This window comes from Neophocaena asiaeorientalis, unplaced genomic scaffold (assembly GCF_003031525.2).
Source record: "Neophocaena asiaeorientalis asiaeorientalis breed wild unplaced genomic scaffold, Neophocaena_asiaeorientalis_V1.1 scaffold30, whole genome shotgun sequence".
Lineage (NCBI taxonomy): Eukaryota > Metazoa > Chordata > Mammalia > Artiodactyla > Phocoenidae > Neophocaena > Neophocaena asiaeorientalis.
Window position 1 is genome coordinate 7,579,655 of NW_020174923.1, and position 17,744 is coordinate 7,597,398.

The following is a 17,744-nucleotide window of genomic DNA, read 5'->3' on the forward strand; positions in this document are numbered from 1 at the left end:
TATGTGCATTATATTTCAATAAAGCTTTTTTTAAAAAAGCAAGTCAGATGATGTTAGTCCTCTAGTCAAAAGTCTGCAATGGCTCCTCTTTTTAGTCAGACTAGAAGACTTCCTTGCAATGGAAAAAAGTCCTACATGCTATGCCTCTCACCTTCTCTCGTGCCAATCTCCTTCTTGTTCATTCAGCTCAAGCCATACCACCCTCCTTGCTTAGGGACACGGGCACACTCCTGCTTTAGGGCCTTTGCACTGGCTGTTCTATCTGGAATGCACTTCCCTTGTCTATCTGATAGGCTAGCTCCTTCAACTCTTTGCTCAAATGTCACCTTCCTAATGAGGTCTGCTTGACCACCCCATTTAAAATTGCACCATCACCACCACTCCAGTACTCCCAAATCCCTCACCGTGATTTACTTTTCCTGCAAGTACTTACCTTGTAATGGATTAATAACTTGAGTGTTATATTTGTCTCTTCCCTGCTAGAAAGGAAGCTCATGAAGGGCCTTGATCTTTGTAGAGCTCACTGGTAAATCCCAAGGACCTAGAACAGTGCCTGGAAAGGAGTAGGTGCTTTATAAATGTGTGTTCAATAAATGAATGGCAAGCATCTCAGAGACATGAATGGTTATTATCTTCCTATTCAGTGAATAAGCAGGCAGGGCAGAGCTGTGAATAAGGTTTCCTTACCAAAAGGAGCAGGTAGCTGGGCTCCTGAGGCTGAGATCCTGGAGGGGAAAGTGGAAAAAGAATGTTTTTGACTAGGACTCAAGGAACAGGGCAAGGAAAGGAGAAGCAGAGGTCAAGCTACAGAAGGTAGTGATGTTCAAACCCAGTTTTAAAATTATATAGAAACAGTGATGATTCTGGGTCACGGAAGTTTGATGCCTAGTATGTCAAAATCAGAAACAAATATTTAAGTGGTTTTTTTGCAACCTAAACACCCTCCTGGCTATCTAGGAAAGTGCTCCTGATGCATGGTCCTCTGCTGTTTTGTATTTCCTTTAAGTTTCCCCTTGTTGGATATCTGAATAGGGTAAGGAGAAAAAGAAGAAGAGTTGGATTCTTCCAGATTCTACCAACTGGCCTCAGGTCTCTCACACACCTCATTCCATTCTCACCAGAGCCCTCTAAGAAGGCGTTATTAGCCCATATTGTAATATTGAGGAAACCGAGCCACGGCGCCAGGAACAGAGCCTGACACACAGCAGATGCCCAATAAATTTTTACCGGACTGAATTGGAGGGGGAGACGCTCAGTGAGGGAGAGAAGAGAATGAAATCCTTCCACCATCCCCACCGCTGTTCCTGGGAATTAGAAGTGGGAAGAGGCGTGGGGCACACGGCAGGGCCGTCCCACTCTGCAGTTCTGGAAAACGGCAGCACTCCCATCCGCCTCCGCCCTTCATCACTCCCACCCCACGCTTTAGGGGCCACCTGGAACTCTCTCGAGGACGCCCCCCAGCCTGCCCCAGGAGGTCTGGCGCGCCCGCCAGGCTGCAGGGAAGTGCCGAGGCGCACGGGGTAGCGGGCGAGCGCTCCCGGCAGGCGGTCCCTCCACCACTCCGTCGTCTGTCCCGGAGGTCGGTTCGCTGCTCAGCCCGGCACAGCCCGGAGTCGGAGGCTGGAGCGCGCCGACGACGCCGGAGGGCCGGGGAACAGACACTGGCACGGCCCTCCGCCCCAAGGGTGGGCAGCCTGTGCCTTGGCCGGGGCGCGCCGAGGCCACTGGACAGCCCTTCCCCCAGCGCGGCCGGCCGCCAGGGGGAACACCCCACCCTTCGGCTGCTCGCTCCTTCCCCTGTCCCCAGCGCGCCCGCTTCTCCTGCCCCAGCCTCAGCGAGACTCACTCCGCCCGCAGCTCCGCCGAGTCGCTCCGGGCGCTGCAGCGGCTGAAGCCGCCGGAGCTGAGCGCTCGCCAGGACGCAGACGGCTGCAGAAGTCGGGGCAGCCCCGGTGCGGCGGCACTATGAGTGGCTCGGGTGGCCTGGACACCGAGGACACGAACGAGGCGGGCGGCCGGGGTAGCTGGCAGCCTGAGGCGGTCATCGTGCCCATGCTATTTGCGCTCATCTTCCACGTGGGCACCATAGGCAACTCACTGGTGCTGGCCGTGCTGCTTCATGGTGGCCAGGCGGTCAGCACCACTAACCTGTTCATCCTCAACCTGGGCGTGGCCGACTTGTGTTTCATCTTGTGCTGCGTGCCCTTCCAGGCCACCATCTACACCCTGGACCACTGGGTGTTCGGCTCGCTGCTCTGCAAGGCGGTGCACTTCCTCATCTTCCTCACCATGCATGCCAGCAGCTTCACACTGGCTGCCGTCTCCCTGGACAGGTGAGCTGGCAGGCAGGCTGTGGCTGGAGAAGGGGGCTGGACTTGAGGGTCAAGGAGGGATGTGTAGAAAGTAGGAAAGAACGCTAGGAAGGCAAGGGAAGCAGGAAGGAGTGAAAGACAAGCAGGCGTGTAAGAGGAAAAAGAAGAATAAGAATGGGAGACCTCCGTGTCTCTCTGTTAGGTGCATCCTCAGGGGCTTCAGGCTGGAGACTTCAGCTCTCCAGTGCCACTGGCATCTGACAAAGCACAACGTTTCTGGGTGCAAAGCATTTTTCCCCGGGATGGGTCTCCTCTGAAGCTCAACGCCCCTGGGAGGCTGGGATGGGAGGGATTACTGTGCCCAATTTACAGACCAAACCGAGTTTGTAAGTGATTTGCTCAGAGTTGCCCATCCAGTAATCCTGTGCGTGAAGCCATTGGCCTGTCTCCTGGCGTCAAACTCGGGCGCCTCCACCTCGCTGGCCTCCAAGCCACAGTTTGTTCTGCACAGCCGACTCTGGTGCGGACTGCAGAATTTGGGTCCTTCGTGAGGGCCCATGCCAAACTCCGAGCAAGCATGCCCGAAGCTCCCTAGCTCGGTCCCACAACCTGACCAACAGGCCCGGGGGGAAGGGCAGGAGAGGAGCGGGCCCAAGGGTCCCCCTGGAAGCTGAAGCTTGAAAGGACACCTGGGGGATTCCTAGGGAGGGAATCCTGGTATCTCCCTGGCCCCCTCCATCTCCACGTCCTCCCAACCTTCCCTGGACAGGCAGCGAGGTGAGGCCACATTCCCCATATACCTCCCAGTTCCACTGAATGCCAAGTGTGTTGGTTCCAAGAAGAGAGCACTGATGGGACCCATAGAACTTCGGCTTCCCTAAAGAATTCCCTCGCGGTACCTTGCCTGACAGTGTCTCCAGGCTGTCTCCTAGGGCCTCAAGGCGCCTGGGTCCTACCTCTCCGGTCACCGTCACTGGTGAGTAATCACAGCCTGCCGGAGCCCCAAAGTCGGTTTAATCTTCGGGGTGCCCTCCCGGTTGGAATCCGATTGTGATCGTAGTTTCAGGAAGAGCAGATGAGTGGCCTTTCCTGCTGCCGGGTCCCGCCCCACATGTAGGCGCGGCTGAGGGTGTCCGGGATGCTCTGTGTCGTCCTCCGGGCTTGTGCGGTATTACCGTGCGCTAGAGACATTCCTCGACAGTGAGCGTGGGGCTCGAGGTGGAGGGGTCCGGCCCTGCCTCCGCGAATCCGCCGGCACACCAGACGTCTCCCTTTCTGGCCTGACCCGCAGGTATCTGGCCATCCGCTACCCGCTGCACCCCCGCGAGCTGCACACGCCTCGCAACGCCCTGGCGGCCATCGGGCTCATCTGGGGGCTGTCGCTGCTCTTTTCCGGGCCGTACCTGAGTTACTACCGCCAGTCACGGTTAGCCAACCTGACCGTGTGCCACCCGGCGTGCAGCGCGCCTCGCCGCCGCGCCATGGACCTCTGCACCTTTGTCTTCAGCTACCTGCTGCCCGTGCTGGTGCTCGGCCTGACCTACGCGCGCACCCTGCGCTACCTCTGGCGCGCCGTCGACCCGGTGGCCGCCGGCTCGGGCGCCCGGCGCGCCAAGCGCAAGTTGACGCGTATGATCATCATCGTGGCCGCGCTCTTCTGCCTCTGTTGGACGCCTCACCACGCGCTTATCCTCTGCGTGTGGTTCGGCCGCTTCCCCCTTACGAGCGCTACCTACGCGCTGCGTATCCTCTCGCACCTTGTCTCCTACTCCAACTCCTGCGTCAATCCTATCGTCTACGCTCTCGTCTCCAAGCACTTCCGCAAGGGCTTCCGCAAGATCTGCGCGGGCCTGTTGCGCCGCGCCCCGCGCAGAGCCTCCGGCCGCGTGTGCGTCGCGGCCCAGGGCACCCACAACGGCAGCATGCTGGAGCGCAAGTCCACCGACGTAACGCACGTGAGCGAGGCAGCCGGGCCCTCTGCTCCTGCGCCGGCGCCTCTTAGCTGCCAGTCCTCGAGCTCGGTTCCCAGCCTGTCCTGGCGGGACCAAAAGGCTCCCAAAGCCATCTTGACAGTTAATGTGACCCGAAGGCACTTAAGGAGTACACTTGGGTGTTGAAAGATTGGAGTCAGAGGTCGGGGGATCGTGGAGGGAGTTTCATCTGTTAATAAAACACGCAATCCATTCCGCGTGCATTGGCGCGCCGTGTCTCCGCATATCTCGCGAGGCTCTACGACTTCACAGGGGAGCTCCGGATAAATGAGGGCAGGGTGCCCTGCTTAGTTACAAGGAAAGAGGGCGGCCCGCACCGAAGGCGGCAGAGTTAAAGTCCGCGTAGAAATCCCTAACTGAGGCTGGGGAGCGCGGGACGACCGAAGGCTCTTTGCACGTGGCCATGCGGAAGCGCCAGGTGTATATAGATCGGGGAACCAGCAGCCGCCGGTGAGCGCGACAAAGGCGGGCTGAGTGTTTAAGCGCGCTCGATAAACCGGTCGATGACAGACTTGGACACTATGTGTGTTCCTAGTAGCGTTCGTGCGCCTGCGGGTGGCGAGTCCTTGCCTGTTCCCAGCTCCCTGGGGTCCCTTGGAGTCATGCCAGCCAGAGCAGTGCCTACCCACCTTCAGCCTTTGGGTTTCCTTCCTTCACTGCAGCTATCTGGGATCTGGTCTCCAAGGGCTTGGTTTATCCTCAGGCCAGGAAAGTCACCCGCACACCCGTCAGTCCTGCTCTGGGGCGCACAGCAGCGGTTCTAAGGCACTGCTGGACCGGGGCAGGCTGAGAATCCCGCCCTGAACAAAAATGCCCCCGAGCTTTGGTCAGGAGCTAGCCTCTACCTGTCCCCAGGTTTGCCCCACTCCCGGAGTTCTTGAGCCAAGCTTTTTACATGAAATTAGTTCAGTGTTTGAGGAGAGGCAGGATAACCCAAGGGTGTGCCCACTTCAGGTCTTTGAGCACAGAGCACTTTGGTAAAGGTCTGGGTATTTAGCCTGCTGTGGAAACAGAGGCTGCACCTGGCCAGATTGGAAGGACAGTGTCAGAGAAAAGTCTGTGTGTGTTTGGGCAGGGGTCCCACGCTTCCCTGGTCTGCTTGATGGGTCTTGAGTGTGATGATTGGTTCCAGGTGGTGGAAATGGAGCAGGACCGGGAAGCATATAGGCAGGTGCTAGGTGGGCGGGGCTCGGTCCTGAGCTTTGTCTTCGGGTGTTTGCTGAACCTGGGGTGGGGGTGTGCCAAGTCCAAGGCTCCAGAGTTGGTGCGCAGAACAGCTGCCTCCAACCAACTGCCCAGTCGCGCAGAGAAGTGACTGAAGTGGAGGTCGTAGCTTGGCGCTGCTGCTCATGGCCCTGCGGCTCCTGATCCATCTCACCTTCCTCAGGCTCAGAACCCCACTGTGGCTCCAGCGTGTCAGCGCTTGGCAGGTAGAAAGCGTAGGGTCTTGAGCTTTGGGATTTGGGCCCCAGGGCACTGGGTGACCTCGATCTCCATCCCTCAGACTGGCCATCCTTCTTCAACCTCAACTCAACCCCAGGAGGTTCAGGAAACCATCCAGATTCCGAACGGAAGCGTGCCCCTGCTCGTGGACGTGCAGGTGTTTGTGTCAAACGTGTTTAACGTGGTAAGTGTCCTCAGGCTGTGGAGGACTCGGGGGCCCAAGCGCTGAGCTAGGAATGGGACAGGACTCAGCCTAGTGAGTGCTGGGGCCTCCTTCCTTCTTGTCACATAGTACCCACCCCCGAGGTGACCTGCTGCCCCCCTCCCCCAGGACATCCTGCGGTACACAGTGTCCTCCACGATGCTGCTTCGGCTGGTGAGCACCCACCACCAGTGTGGGGGCAGGGGTTGAGGAAGGGAGACCTCTGTAAGCCCAGCACAGAAGTACTGGCCTTCATCAACCTGCCGAGCCCAGGGGCACATGTATACGGAGAGTGGCAGCCTTAGTAGCATCCTTGTGTCCCTAGTCCTGGCTGGACACTTGCCTGGCCACCGGCAGGGCAGAGTCACGCTGCCCCGGGACTCTCTCTGGACACCAGGACTCACTATCCGGGAAGTGTAAGTGAGGCGGGGGTTCTTGTCTCAGGAACTAGGCGGGCATAGCCCTCGCTATTCCCCATCTAGGGCCGGGAGGTCCTCTTAGTGAATATCCCCCTCCTGGTGTCCCTGCCAGACCACTGGCACAACTCCCATGCCTTATGGTGCCCCTTCCGGAACCCCGAGAGCAGTGGATGGCAGCTGGGCATATGCTGGGGTCTCCCCCTCCTCCCCCTTCAGAGGAGGAGCTGGGCCACTGGCTGTGGTACCTTTCCCTCTGCAGGCTCTGGGTGAACTGGCAGGGCCAGAGCCCACAGGCCCGAGTGGACCGGGATGGCCACATCGAGCTCTACCTGGCCCTCACCACGGAGACCAACTGTGACTTTGAGCTTTTCCACTTCCCCAGGGACCAGAGCGACTGCAGCCTCAGCTTCTTCGCTTTCGGCAACACTGGTGCTGACAGGACAGGAGCTGGGAGATGAAGGGAGAGGGGAGCCTCTGGCCTCCAGCGAACACCTGACACAGGGGTCCCGGGCCTGTGTTCACAGCAGTCCACGCCCAGGCTTAGGGGAGCTGATCCTTCTGCTTTCACCGGGCACCTCCCACTCAAACAGCAGCCCCACCTCCTAGTCCTCCCCTGCTCTAGGCCTAGCCCCCCTCCAGTCTTCTCTTCTCCCCCATCAGCTACCCCAGAGCAATGCCCCCAGCAGCCAGGGCGGAACTGCACACTTGTGTCAAGCCCAGAGGCTCAGGCTGCTGCAGGCTCATTCCTGGAAACATCCCGAAGGTGTAGCCACCCAGTGAATATCCCACAAGCTCGGCAGGTGATGTCCAGCTCGGCGGCGAAGTCCCATCCTTCCCTGCATCCCTCCCCTCTGGGAAATACCACAGCTGCCGCCCCATGAATCCTAATTATTTCAGGTGTGAGATGATATACTGGTGAATGAGTCTGTGACCATGTCCCCCTCCATGAAGTGGTGCATTTATTTTTACAATGAAAATTCACCTGTGAATCTGATAAGGCCCTTCTTCTAACTGGAGAAAACTTGGGGTCTTGCAAAATCCGGTCTGGAAAGCCCTTGTACAGACCAGTTTCCAAGTCTGCCCCCAGCAACCAACATAGGGCTCCAGCATCCCTGGGCTCCAGCTTGTCCCTGCCCCTACTCACAAGAGAGATGCGGGGGCAGGGGTATTTCTAGTTCACTGTTCTCACCCCCACCCCTTCAGTGATGGAGCTGGAGTTCCAGGCCCGTGTGGTGAATGAGATGGTGAGTGTCAAGAGGGAATACGTAGTTCAGGATTTGAAAACCCAAGTCCCATCCCAGCAGCTGGTGCCCTGCTTCCAGGTGACGGCGAGTTGGGAGGTGGCTGCCGAGGGCTGATGGGGGCATCGAGGATGCACAGCCAGAGGCCGTGACACCACCCTTCTACCGCCCACCCCTGCGCAACCCCCACTGGAAAGTCCCGACCTTCTTCCTTCCAGTTGCGCCTGCAGAACACAGCGCTAAAGGCCATCATAGTGCTCTTGGTACCTGGGGAGGCACTGCTGTTGGCTGACCTGTGCGGGTCGCTGCTGCCCCTCCGGACGGCGCGCGTTGCCTACAAGGTGACCCTGCTGCTGGGCTACCTCGTCTTCCACTCCTCCCTGGTTCAGGCCCTGCCCAGCTTCTCCTCCTGCAACCCGCTGCTCAGTAAGGCCCACACCCTCGCCTGGCCGGGGGCAGGACCACCTTGTGCTGGGCCCACCTCATTCTGCCCGCACCTGCTGTCGCCCCCTCCCTGCCCACCTCCCCGGTTCACTACGTCACTGCCCTGCTGCCGCTGCTCTTCAGCACCACGGAGGCCGTGCTGCTGTCCGTGCTGCTGGCCCGCAGCAACCTCAAGGCTGAGAGCAGCCCCGGCCCAGTCCTGAGCGGGGAGCGGCACGACTGTGGGAACCCAGGGCCCGATCCTGAAGGTGGGCAGGGCCTGGGGCCCGTTCCTTGGGGGCTGCTGAGGAAAGAGGCCTAGGGGCAGAGCTGGTGGGCTGGGGTTGCGGGTTACCAGGCTGTTTAGAGGTTCCTGCATCCACTCTGCTGGCTCCACCGTCCCTGGGTTCCACCACGGCTGCCCTTGGAAGCAGCAGGTCTGGAGCAGGGAGCAGGGTTAGCCTCCCTAAAGGCCCGGGTGACTTCAGACTCCCTGGGATAACCCTCTGCCTTGCAGAGCCTCTCTTGTGGGATGTTTTTTCAACTCACGATGACCTAGCATGGGCCAGACCCAAACATTCATTAGCTGTGACTCTAACGAAGGGAGAAATAGACTGGCACCTCCTGGGATTCACCCTTCTGCTCCTGGAGAGCGTGCATGTCAGGTGAGCCCTGAAGTACACCTCCTTTTCCTGCCTCTCCCCACACAGAAGCCTCCAGAGGAGTAAAGGGGTCCAGGAGGAGCTGCACTGAAGCTGCTGACCACATCTTCTTCCTGGTGTACGTGGCAGGGGTGCTGTGTAGCCAGTTCATCTTCGCTGTGCTCTGGACGTGGGCGACATGCAAGTCGGACCCAGCCCCTGGTGAGGCTGCACCCCACGGCGGGTGGCCCAGGCTGTAAGGGGCAGGCAGGGCCTGGGGCTACAGACCTGAGGAGTTGGGCTGTGACAGGGTCTCAGAAAAGAGGGGGGAGGGAGATCGATTCTCTTCCCTAAGCCTGGAGGACCCCAGGCCACCCTGAGCTCTCCCTTCTGTTAGCATGCAAGCAAAGAGTGTGGAATAAACCCGTCATCCCAGTGCAAGGGCGCCTCAGGGGTCTGCCTTCGCTGAGCTCAGCTGTTCACTCTTGTCAAAGTAGGTGGGGCCCATCTCATGCCCCCGACCCCCACTCTGCCCCAGATCGTCTCACGACTGTTCACTGGTCACCCAGTCCCCACATGCAGCCTAACTGCTCCTCTGCAGCCACTGCGGCTTGGCTCCAGGCACGGGGTTGTCAGAACTCCTTCTGTGAAGTCCTGCGGAGCGCTGGGCCCCAGAGGGCAGGGGACAGAGCACTCCCGCTCCAGCCACCGGGGGGATGCCTCGGGGGCAGAACCCCCCAGACTGCAGGACTGCGGGGATGGGGAACGCGGTCTCTGCACTGAATCCGAGAGCGGGTCAACCCTGCTTGCCTTTCTCCAGGCCCTGTGGCTGCAGTGTGGCCTGCTCCTCCGAGCCCAACCCTCACGCCGGGGCTGAAGGGGGTTCTCCATCCCCAAGTCGGAGCTGGTCCGGGGGTGGGCCTGCTCTGCTCTCCTGCTCCTGTCCACACAAGGCAGCTGAGGGCACAGACCTCTGTCTTCCTTCTCTGTCCTTCCTGCCTTGAAGCCGTCACGTGGCCCCTGCGGGCCGCAGTCAGGGTCATGAAACCCAAGGTGCGGAGGAACCCCAGAGTTCCGGGAGAGCGCTGCTTGTGTGGGGAATGGGGGCCGCGAGAGGAAGGGCAAACCAGGACCCGAGGGCTCAGGGACAGGGCTCCTGGTCGGGGTGGTGGAGAAAGACCCCAGGGCCCAGAGGCAAGTTAACACTGGTTTATCTGTCTGATAACATGGCTGGTCTGGCAGAGCCAGGCAGGGGCGGTGGCGGCTCAGGCGGAGGTGTCAAACAGGCGATCGATCATGTCGCCCACCTGCTCCACACGGTACTTGATGTACTTCTCAGGATTCTTGGTGAAGGGCACGCTGCCATACCTGACCAGGCGCTGAGGTCAGTGGGGATGCCTAGCCCCTCCCCAGCTCTGCGTCAGCCTAAGGCCCTCCCGATGGGGTGCCCCTGGGTGATGTCCGGGTCTGGCCCCACACCAAAGCCCTGGGCACTGGATCTGCCACCCAAACCCACCACCCTCTCCAGGTTTCCTTGAAGAAGAGAAGGGCCCAGTGGTCCAGCCGGGGCAACGGGGAGCGTGGGGCTGTGAGGGCTAACCTGTGCAGAAAGGCCCCGTAGGTCTCCTTAACAATGTTTTTCTGGGCTTGGCGGATCTTGTCCCTCTGCTCCGTGTCGGGAATAGCCCAGGCCTTCTGTATCTTGCACAATTCTTCCAGGCCATCGTTGAAGCCCTGGTCACCAAAACGGTGGAAACAGAAGTGACCCAGAGACAAAGGTTTGAGTCTGTGCTGCTACAGTAGCCGCAGCGATCAGTGGAGCGGGGAGGAGCCTGACTTACCTTAAAACGTTCCTTGATCACCTGCCGCTCCTTGTCCCGAAGCTGGGGGGCCAGGGGAGACGGCAGAGAAAGCGTCCCTCAGAGCAGGGTCGTCCTGCCCCTGCTCCTTCCCCAAACCCCAAGCCCAGCCCTCTCCCCTGCTGCCCGGATGGCCACAGGCATCCTTTGCTTTCTCATCCCAGTTGTCTGTTTTTTCCCAGAGACACAACAGAAAGCACCACATCTGCTAGACATCCCTTCCCAGCCCAGACCTTCAGCCCACCTTGACTCCGGGTTGGAACACAGGTAGGTTCTTCTCAGCGATGTAGTCAGTCACCTTTAACCAACTGCCAGGCAGGGAGGGAAGCAGAGGGCAGAGGAGGGACAGCCTCAGGCAGCTGCTCCCTCCCTGGGGCTGGACTGCTTTGTTTTTTAAAAATCTCTTGATCTACTGGGGGAGAGGGTGAGGGCAGGGATCAGTGTGGGTCATAACTAAGCAAAACACAGCTGAGATCTTTTTCCTTGGGAATAAAAATGTTCAAGCTGCTCGCTTTTAAAATTAAGGACAGGAAACAGAACATTCAATAAATTGAACAAACACTACCAACTGCACTTCACGTTGATATCATGGCCAATTAAGATGGAGAAGCAGATGAGAAAAGAGGGGATGGAGGACAGATAAATGGGAAAGCAGAGGGTGATACGGTCACGGCGAAGAAACACACAACGGGAGAGAGAGACGCACAAACTAAGAAACAGGAGGAGAGAGGCAGAGACAGCCCTGTAGAGTGGGGCTCAGCCAAGTTCAAGGGACCTTGTGAGCTTGCTCTTCACCTGGTCTAAACGTTACCCACATCTCTGACGGGCAGGCCTTCAACCATCTTAGTCGTCACCCTTGGCAACTACCCTTCTCCACCCCACGGGTGTGATTAAAAAACAAGTAGAGGACTGGGGTCCACGGGGTGGCGGTTCCCCGTCACTGAGCCCACTCTGACTGGGCCCGGCAACCCGAGGCTCTGAGAAGCAAGCGTCGCTGGTGGGTACACAGGGCGGGGAGCGGGGGGGTGGGCGGAGGCCCACCTGCGCTGGTAAGTCTGGATCTGCTGCTCGATGTGCTCACGGTAGGAGCGCTCGGCAGTCTTCTGGGTCACGGCCACCAGCTGGATCAGCTCAGACCTGGGGTGGGAGCAGGCGAGAGAGGAGAGGACGATAGGAAGGCTGCCGGCCTCTGCAGCGACACCGGTGGGGCCTGCCTCCCACCTCCCTGGGTCCTGGGACTGTGAAGGGTAAAGCGGCGTCCCCCCCGCCCTGGACACGAGGGGCACAGCCAGCCCCGGCAGGCCAGGCGGCGGCAGGTGCGAGCTGCAGACCAGCGCCCGCAGCTACTTACTTCTCCAGGGCCTTGAGGATGTAGTTGTAGTTGTTGTGCAAGAAGATGGCGCTCAGAGCCGGGTCCTCATACACCTTGGACTTGCTCAGCAAGTTCAGCTGCAGGTTGCCCAGGACTTTACCTGCACAGGGCAGGATGTGGTCACGCCTCCCGTGGCAGTCTGACCCAAGTGACCCAATCCTGGGGCCCACGGACCAACTCCCACCCGTCGCTCCTTGCTCCTCCCGGACTCCAGACCCCACCAGCCTCGGGAGCCTTTTGCCGAGCCCCCGCGGCCCCCCAACCAGAGGTCAGGCTGCGATCCTAAAAGCCGGGGCGCTGGTGCTCAGGAGCGGGCCCGGGACTAGCAGGAGAGCACGGAGAGGAGACGGAAGGGAAGAGGCGGGAGGCGGGGAGGCTGCTGGCCGGCGCCGCACTCACAGATGTAGGTGCTCAGGAGGCGCTTGCTGAACTCCGAGCTGTAGCTGGTGGCTGAGGAACTGGTCTCTGTGAGAGGAGGGGTCCTGTTAGCTCAGCAGTGGCAGCAGCCGAGACCCTCTCTGGCCTCCCCTAGGCCCGCGGAGCGGCTGAGGAAAGCCCGGGAGGGGCCCGAGCCTCCCGGGGACGTGCTGAGCTACAGGGCTCCCTTCCCGCTGCGGGGGGCGCTCCCTGGGACTCTTCCTGGAACCCAGGGCTGGCGCCTCCATGGTCTCGGCTGGTGGGGGTAATGAGCTGGCCCAGGGCCGGCAGGAAGGCTGGCAGGACAGGACCGGGACAGCCTCTGCAACCCAGCCCCCGACCCATGCTGGGGGTACCGACAAGGCCCACTTCTCCCATTTGTCAGCAACAGAGTCTTAGAATAGGCCCCCCATGGCCTCTCCCCCTTCACCCCCACTGCCCACAACCTCCTCTACCAGGCCCTTCTGAACAGAGACTTGCTGGCTGCACAGAGCAGAAAGCCAAGGGGGGAAGGGAGCGGATGGGGGAGGAAGGGGCAGGGAGGTGCTGGACCAGCTTGAAGGGTGCACTCGGGGTGCTGGACACAGCGGGATGCTGCCTGGAGAAACCCAGAGACGGAAAGTGGCCGTCAGGGAGCTGAGAGGGTTGGGAGCATCCGGAAGGAACCGTGTGCCCTCTGACCCCACTCCTACTGGGGTCCCGAGTCTGTCCAGGTGCCTCTGTCCCCAGGGAACCTCACTCAGGGGGCTTCAGAGGGGAAGGATGGGGCTGCGGAGCCCTGCTGCTTACCTCGGGGGTCTAAAGGAATATTGTATGTGTCCCCAAGAACTACGCAGTGAGAGGCAGTGCGCACAGAGGGGAAGGGGGGAGAGACAAAGGAGGGAGAAAGATGCAAAGTGCAAAAACAGGTTAGAAACGGCCGCAACACCCGAGCCAAGCAGACCACTCCCCGCGACGCCAGAGACAGACAGCAGGACAGCCCAGGCTGGACCCCTGAAGGCCAGCGACACACTGGAAAGTGGACGTCTGGAGAACCACAGGCCAGAGGCTGCACCTTGGCTCCTTGCCCCTAGACTGGGGGGAAAAGGGAAGGCCTGGGGCCCAACAAGCTGGGCTGGGTCTCAGTGCTCAGAAGCGCGCTCTTCCCCACGTTCTAACCTCCTGAGCCCCAGTCCCAGGACAGCAGTCACAGTCACGGGAAGACACCAGGCTGGCCCTGAGATGCCGGCTGTAAGGGGTCAGCTGTACTGGACTAATTAGGAGGAAAGGCAACACAAGAGGAGGTGGGGAAATGCAGGAGGGGCGGGGCGGGAAGGGCACCTCCAAACAAGTGAGTTCTGCTCTCCAGAGTGAGGACAGTGGAGGGAGCCGAGAGGGGATGGAGGCCAGGAAAGGTAGTCAAACCCCGGCTGCTTTCCTGATGCTGGGCCCAGATGGCCCAAGCAGCTTGGGGGTCCCGCCACAGGCCACATCTCCTTCCCACTCCACAGGGCGGGGGAAATCTCCTCACCCAGAGGGGGCTAACCCCACGTCTCCAGGCCAGAGGGAGGAGTGGGGCACGGGGCCCCGCTGGGAGGTGCCAAGTACCTTGGGAAGCCAGCATGGCGCCCGCCGTCTCCTGGAAGTCCAGGAGCTGCTGCAAGAAAAGGATGGCCTGCGTGGGGAGAAAACAGGTCCAGGAAGAAGGTCAAGGGCAGGACCCAAAGGTCGGATCACCTCCTACAGTTCACCCCCTCTGACCATTCCAGGACAGGTACAGGGCCAGGGGCCTGCCCAGTGAAAAGGGTGGCTGCAAACTTCGTGCTTCACCCTGTGGGTTTGGCCTCCTGGGAAAGGCCGTGTCTGCTGGGGGCACTAAGCACCTTGCAGTCCATCCTGCCACCTGCGCCCCCTCCCCGCCCCAGGAGCCCCCGGGCAGCACCTACGTTGCTCGTGAGCTCGTGCACGGTGCCGTCCTTGGGCATGTTGTACTCCTTGTCCGGGTCGTTCTGTGGGAAGAACAGCCTGACTCCCTGAAGCAGCTCCCGGGGAGTCCCGCGCCCACCCCACACCCCAGTCTGCGGGCTCATGGCGCCACCTCCTGGCAGACAGGTGTCAGGATGCCGCTCGGGCACAAAGGTGAGCGGGACAGACATACAGACAGAACTACATGGGAAAAGCGGGGCAGGAGCTTGACGCCTGGGGTGGGGGCCTCTGGAGCCCCTGGGGAAGAAAGGGGGGCCTGTGGGCACTGACAGGAGACTAGCAGCACGGCCGGCTTCCCCACAGGGCAGGCCCGCCCCTCTTGGAGGCCTGCTTTCAGAAAGAGTTTCCAAGCCAGGTCACTGGCGGCCCTGCCCACAGCCCCACGGGCCGTCCTGCACGGTGGCAGCGGAGGGAGGGAGAGCACCTTGATGTTGTCAGCAAAGTCCTCCAGCGCTTTGGCTCCAACCGTCTCCATGGAGGTGATGAGGCTGGGCAGCTTGTTCTTGGTGCTAGCCGCCGTCCCCTGAGGAAGCACATGGCTGCACAGGGCGCAAGAACCCGGCTACAGGCTGTGCCTGGGGCCCTGCTCCTTCCCGGCCCCTCACCCCAGGGCACTGTCTCCGCTCTTCACTCACCCTGAGAGCACCTCCACATGCCCGGGGCCCCGAGGAAGCTGCTGCCATCCACCCTCGGAGCGGACCCGTGGGGGTAGAGAACACAGTTCTCCTGGGGGGGCCGTGCCGGGCAGCAGGATTCCTCCTTCCGGGGTCCCCGAGGGCATCCTCACCCACATACCTGGAGCACCTGGTCAAACTCGGGCTTGGTCTGCTTGAGGTGCCGCAGGATGGGGAAGACGGTGAGCACAGCCGAGAAGTCGTGTCGGATGATGGCCTTCCGGGCAGCAGCCACGATGTTCTCCCCTTCAAGCATCAGCCCGTCCAGGGCATCCTGAGAGAGCGGGGCAGGGAGAGGGCTCAGGGGAGGGGGCAGACAGCCGGTTCCCAGGGACGGTGAGGGCACCTGGAGGGGCGTGGGGGAAGTATGCCCCCAATGGGGAGGTCCCGACCGGGACAGGCCACTCAGGACAGATCCCCAGGATGGGAGGTGGAGGTGGTGGCTGGAGCTGAGGGCTGTGGCCCGCATGCCCGGACGAACTCAAGCTTCTGCAGTGACAGCTCGTGCTGGGGCATCTGGGCAGGGCCCAGGGGCAGGACCTGTATCAAAGAGTCAAAGGTCTTTTTCTGATGATGCTCAGGGATGACGTCCGTCAGCAGCTGGTACTCGCTCTGGGCCAGCTTGACAAAGGCACTGACGCAGTGAATGTAGGCGTCGGTCTCCACGTCCAGCATGTCATCTCTCCCTGGGGGGAAAGCAGTGCCCCTGAGCTACTGGTTTGGGGCAGACCCTCTCCCTGCTGGGGGGTGGGGCACGAGTCTCCCCAGTTCCTGGCCTGTAGCCAGACTAGCAGCAGATGGGGAAGACGACTGTGCTGGCAGAAAGCTGGGAGAACTCCAGCAGGCCCGGCAGGGTTCGCGAGGAAAAACGGGCTGAGTCCAGCCTTTGTTCCAGAATGTCAGGTACGAGAGGTGTTGGGGAGATGGATAAAAAGGGTAAGATCCCCCAATCGACTTCCTGGATAAGACACGTCTGACCCCAAGACTGAGGATTCTGAATTGTACTGGGAAGAGGACACCCAGGGACGGGCAAGTGGCCGCGTCCACCTCAGGGAGGCAGGCCCAGTGGTCGTCCGTGTCCGAAAATGCTGGGCCTCTGGAGCCAGATACCAGCCCCGCCAGGCCTTCTGGAATGTATAAAGAGGCAGTGGGCTCTGGTCCATAAGGCTAGCTGGCATGGCGTCAAAGCTGGAGATGAGGCAATGTGAGCCTCAGAGGGGGAGGGCTCCTTGGTTGTCAGCTGCCCCAGCAGGAGACAGGATCCCGCTACTGCATTGCAGGCTGGGGCAGGGGTGCCCGCAGGCAACCTGGTCCTATGTGCCGAGGGACGGGCTCCGAGGAGTCAGAGCTTTGGAGCCATCGCTGCAGTCAGGTGTTGATGCTCCCTGCCCTCCAGGGGCCCGCCTGCCCTCTCTGCCCGCCTTCCGAGTGGCGGCAACTTCTGCCCTTGGCCCAGGCCCTGAGAGCCAGGCGTGCACTCCCACCTGGAGAGAGGCAAGGGGACCTAGTGCCCAAAAGAGAGACAGACCGGAGAGAGAGAGAGGCGAGTAGGCCGGGCTCATCCTTGGAGCGGAGCGGCCGGCTAGGCCAGGCCGGAGCAGGCCCTCTGGGGACGGCCGTGAACGCAGCGGCGGCTGCCCTCGGCTGGGCTGCAGTACTCACCGGCCAGTGGCCCGTGCTTGTCGTTCAGGGCCTCGGACAGGTGCTTAACTCGGAAATCATGCTCGTGACCTAGCGAGACGTCGGCCGCAAACACAAGCAGCGTTTATCCAGGGGCGGGGTGGCTGCCTCTCGGGGGACTGGGAAGAAGCCCTCGACCTCCGGGGGGGGATGTGAGATGGGGTGTAGGGGAAGGGGCATTGGAGAGGGCTCTGAGCCCCTCCTCTGCCTCAGACCACCTTGGGAACAGCCATTTCAAGCGTGACTTGCAGTGCCCCAGACCATCCTCGGGAGCTGGTTTCCCCACGCCTGGAGGCTGAGAGAAAACCGGGTTTCTGAAGCGTTTCCAGTAGCTGCGGAAGGTCTGATGCTCAGCCCCAGGGGGTTTATCTCACCATATTTGGGGAGAGATCCAGTTAGAGAAATGTCACTGCCCGGTGAATGGGGACAGGCTTCTTTTCGCCCCCAGGGTCATTCTTTTGAAGGTGGATCTGGTCCACTAGGGCAGGGCTGTCCTTCCTCTGATGGGAGGGAGGCAGGGACATGGCGTACGGGCTGCCTGTCCCCTGTGGTACATGCTCGCCTTTCAGGTGGAGGGGGGCGGCCAGGAGGCCTCGGCCACCCTGGTCCTGCCACTGCTGGTCTGAGCGTGAAAGGGCTGCCCGTGACAAAGAACTTTCTCTGAGTTCAAACAGGAGACAAGGACAGAGACAGGGAGGGGAGGGAGCGGGAAGCCTCCGGGAGGGCAGAGCCGCCGTCAGCCAGACAGGACCAGGCTGAGGGCCATGAAAGCTGCCCCCGAGCCAGCTGGGGTCAGAGGCCCAGGACCTCAGTTCCCACCCCTGGTCCCCTCTCAGGGTTGCGCCCGAGGCCCTCTGGGGGGTTGGAGGCTCTGCCCTACCACGTGAGTGGACACACGGTGGAAGAGGAGGGAAGAGGAGAGGAACACAGCATGATTACCTTCCAGAGGAATGAGGTTAGAGCCCCCCTTTTTCCCATCTAGACCATGCTGGGAATACTGTTTCAGAAGGTTCTGAGCCTTACGGATCGTCCCTGTCACCAGAGCCACACAGAGAGGAGATAAGAAGACCTAGGAAACGAGTGAGAGAAAACAGCAGCAGCCCTC

General features: G+C 60.6%; 3 protein-coding genes across 5 annotated transcripts in view; 2 read left to right on the top strand and 1 right to left on the bottom strand.

Annotated features, from left to right (window-relative positions):
• Positions 1-1,965: 1,965 nt before the first annotated feature.
• On the top strand, positions 1,966-4,429 carry GALR2 (galanin receptor 2). The gene is made up of 2 exons (XM_024760612.1): positions 1,966-2,333; positions 3,604-4,429. Exons 1-2 carry the CDS (start codon positions 1,966-1,968, stop codon positions 4,427-4,429), a joined length of 1,194 nt encoding a protein of 397 aa, XP_024616380.1.
• A 976-nt stretch (positions 4,430-5,405) lies between these two features.
• On the top strand, positions 5,406-9,728 carry ZACN (zinc activated ion channel). Its single transcript, XM_024760613.1, is given in 11 exon segments — positions 5,406-5,481; positions 5,808-5,839; positions 5,841-5,930; positions 6,078-6,122; positions 6,274-6,292; positions 6,295-6,364; positions 6,627-6,796; positions 7,571-7,695; positions 7,827-8,034; positions 8,139-8,300; positions 8,742-9,728. Coding segments are annotated over 11 exon segments (1,188 nt in total). The 3' UTR covers positions 8,933-9,728.
• A 132-nt stretch (positions 9,729-9,860) lies between these two features.
• The window catches only part of EXOC7 (exocyst complex component 7), a 17,393-nt gene continuing 9,509 nt past the window's right edge, over positions 9,861-17,744 (bottom strand). The window contains exons 7-20 of one of the 3 annotated variants that reach the window (XM_024760740.1): positions 17,579-17,671; positions 16,622-16,690; positions 15,500-15,645; positions 15,081-15,233; positions 14,710-14,808; positions 14,246-14,308; positions 13,908-13,974; positions 12,303-12,368; positions 11,883-12,003; positions 11,573-11,668; positions 10,776-10,839; positions 10,514-10,555; positions 10,273-10,406; positions 9,861-10,040 (exon numbers count right to left, since the gene is read on the bottom strand). In XM_024760740.1, coding sequence (XP_024616508.1) covers positions 9,938-10,040; positions 10,273-10,406; positions 10,514-10,555; positions 10,776-10,839; positions 11,573-11,668; positions 11,883-12,003; positions 12,303-12,368; positions 13,908-13,974; positions 14,246-14,308; positions 14,710-14,808; positions 15,081-15,233; positions 15,500-15,645; positions 16,622-16,690; positions 17,579-17,671 — 1,316 coding nt within the window. In that variant the 3' untranslated portion in view covers positions 9,861-9,937. The remainder of the gene's footprint in view (positions 10,041-10,272; positions 10,407-10,513; positions 10,556-10,775; positions 10,840-11,572; positions 11,669-11,882; positions 12,004-12,302; positions 12,369-13,907; positions 13,975-14,245; positions 14,309-14,709; positions 14,809-15,080; positions 15,234-15,499; positions 15,646-16,621; positions 16,691-17,578; positions 17,672-17,744) is intronic. The other 2 variants (XM_024760741.1, XM_024760742.1) reach the window with 2 other exon arrangements.

Coding starts and splice junctions, on each gene's coding strand:
- GALR2 (XM_024760612.1), top strand. CDS start 1,966: ATGAGTGGCTCGGGTGGCCTGGACACCGAGGACACGAACGAGGCGGGC. Junction 2,334..3,603: donor GCTGCCGTCTCCCTGGACAG/GTGAGCTGGCAG, acceptor CCTGACCCGCAG/GTATCTGGCCATCCGCTACC.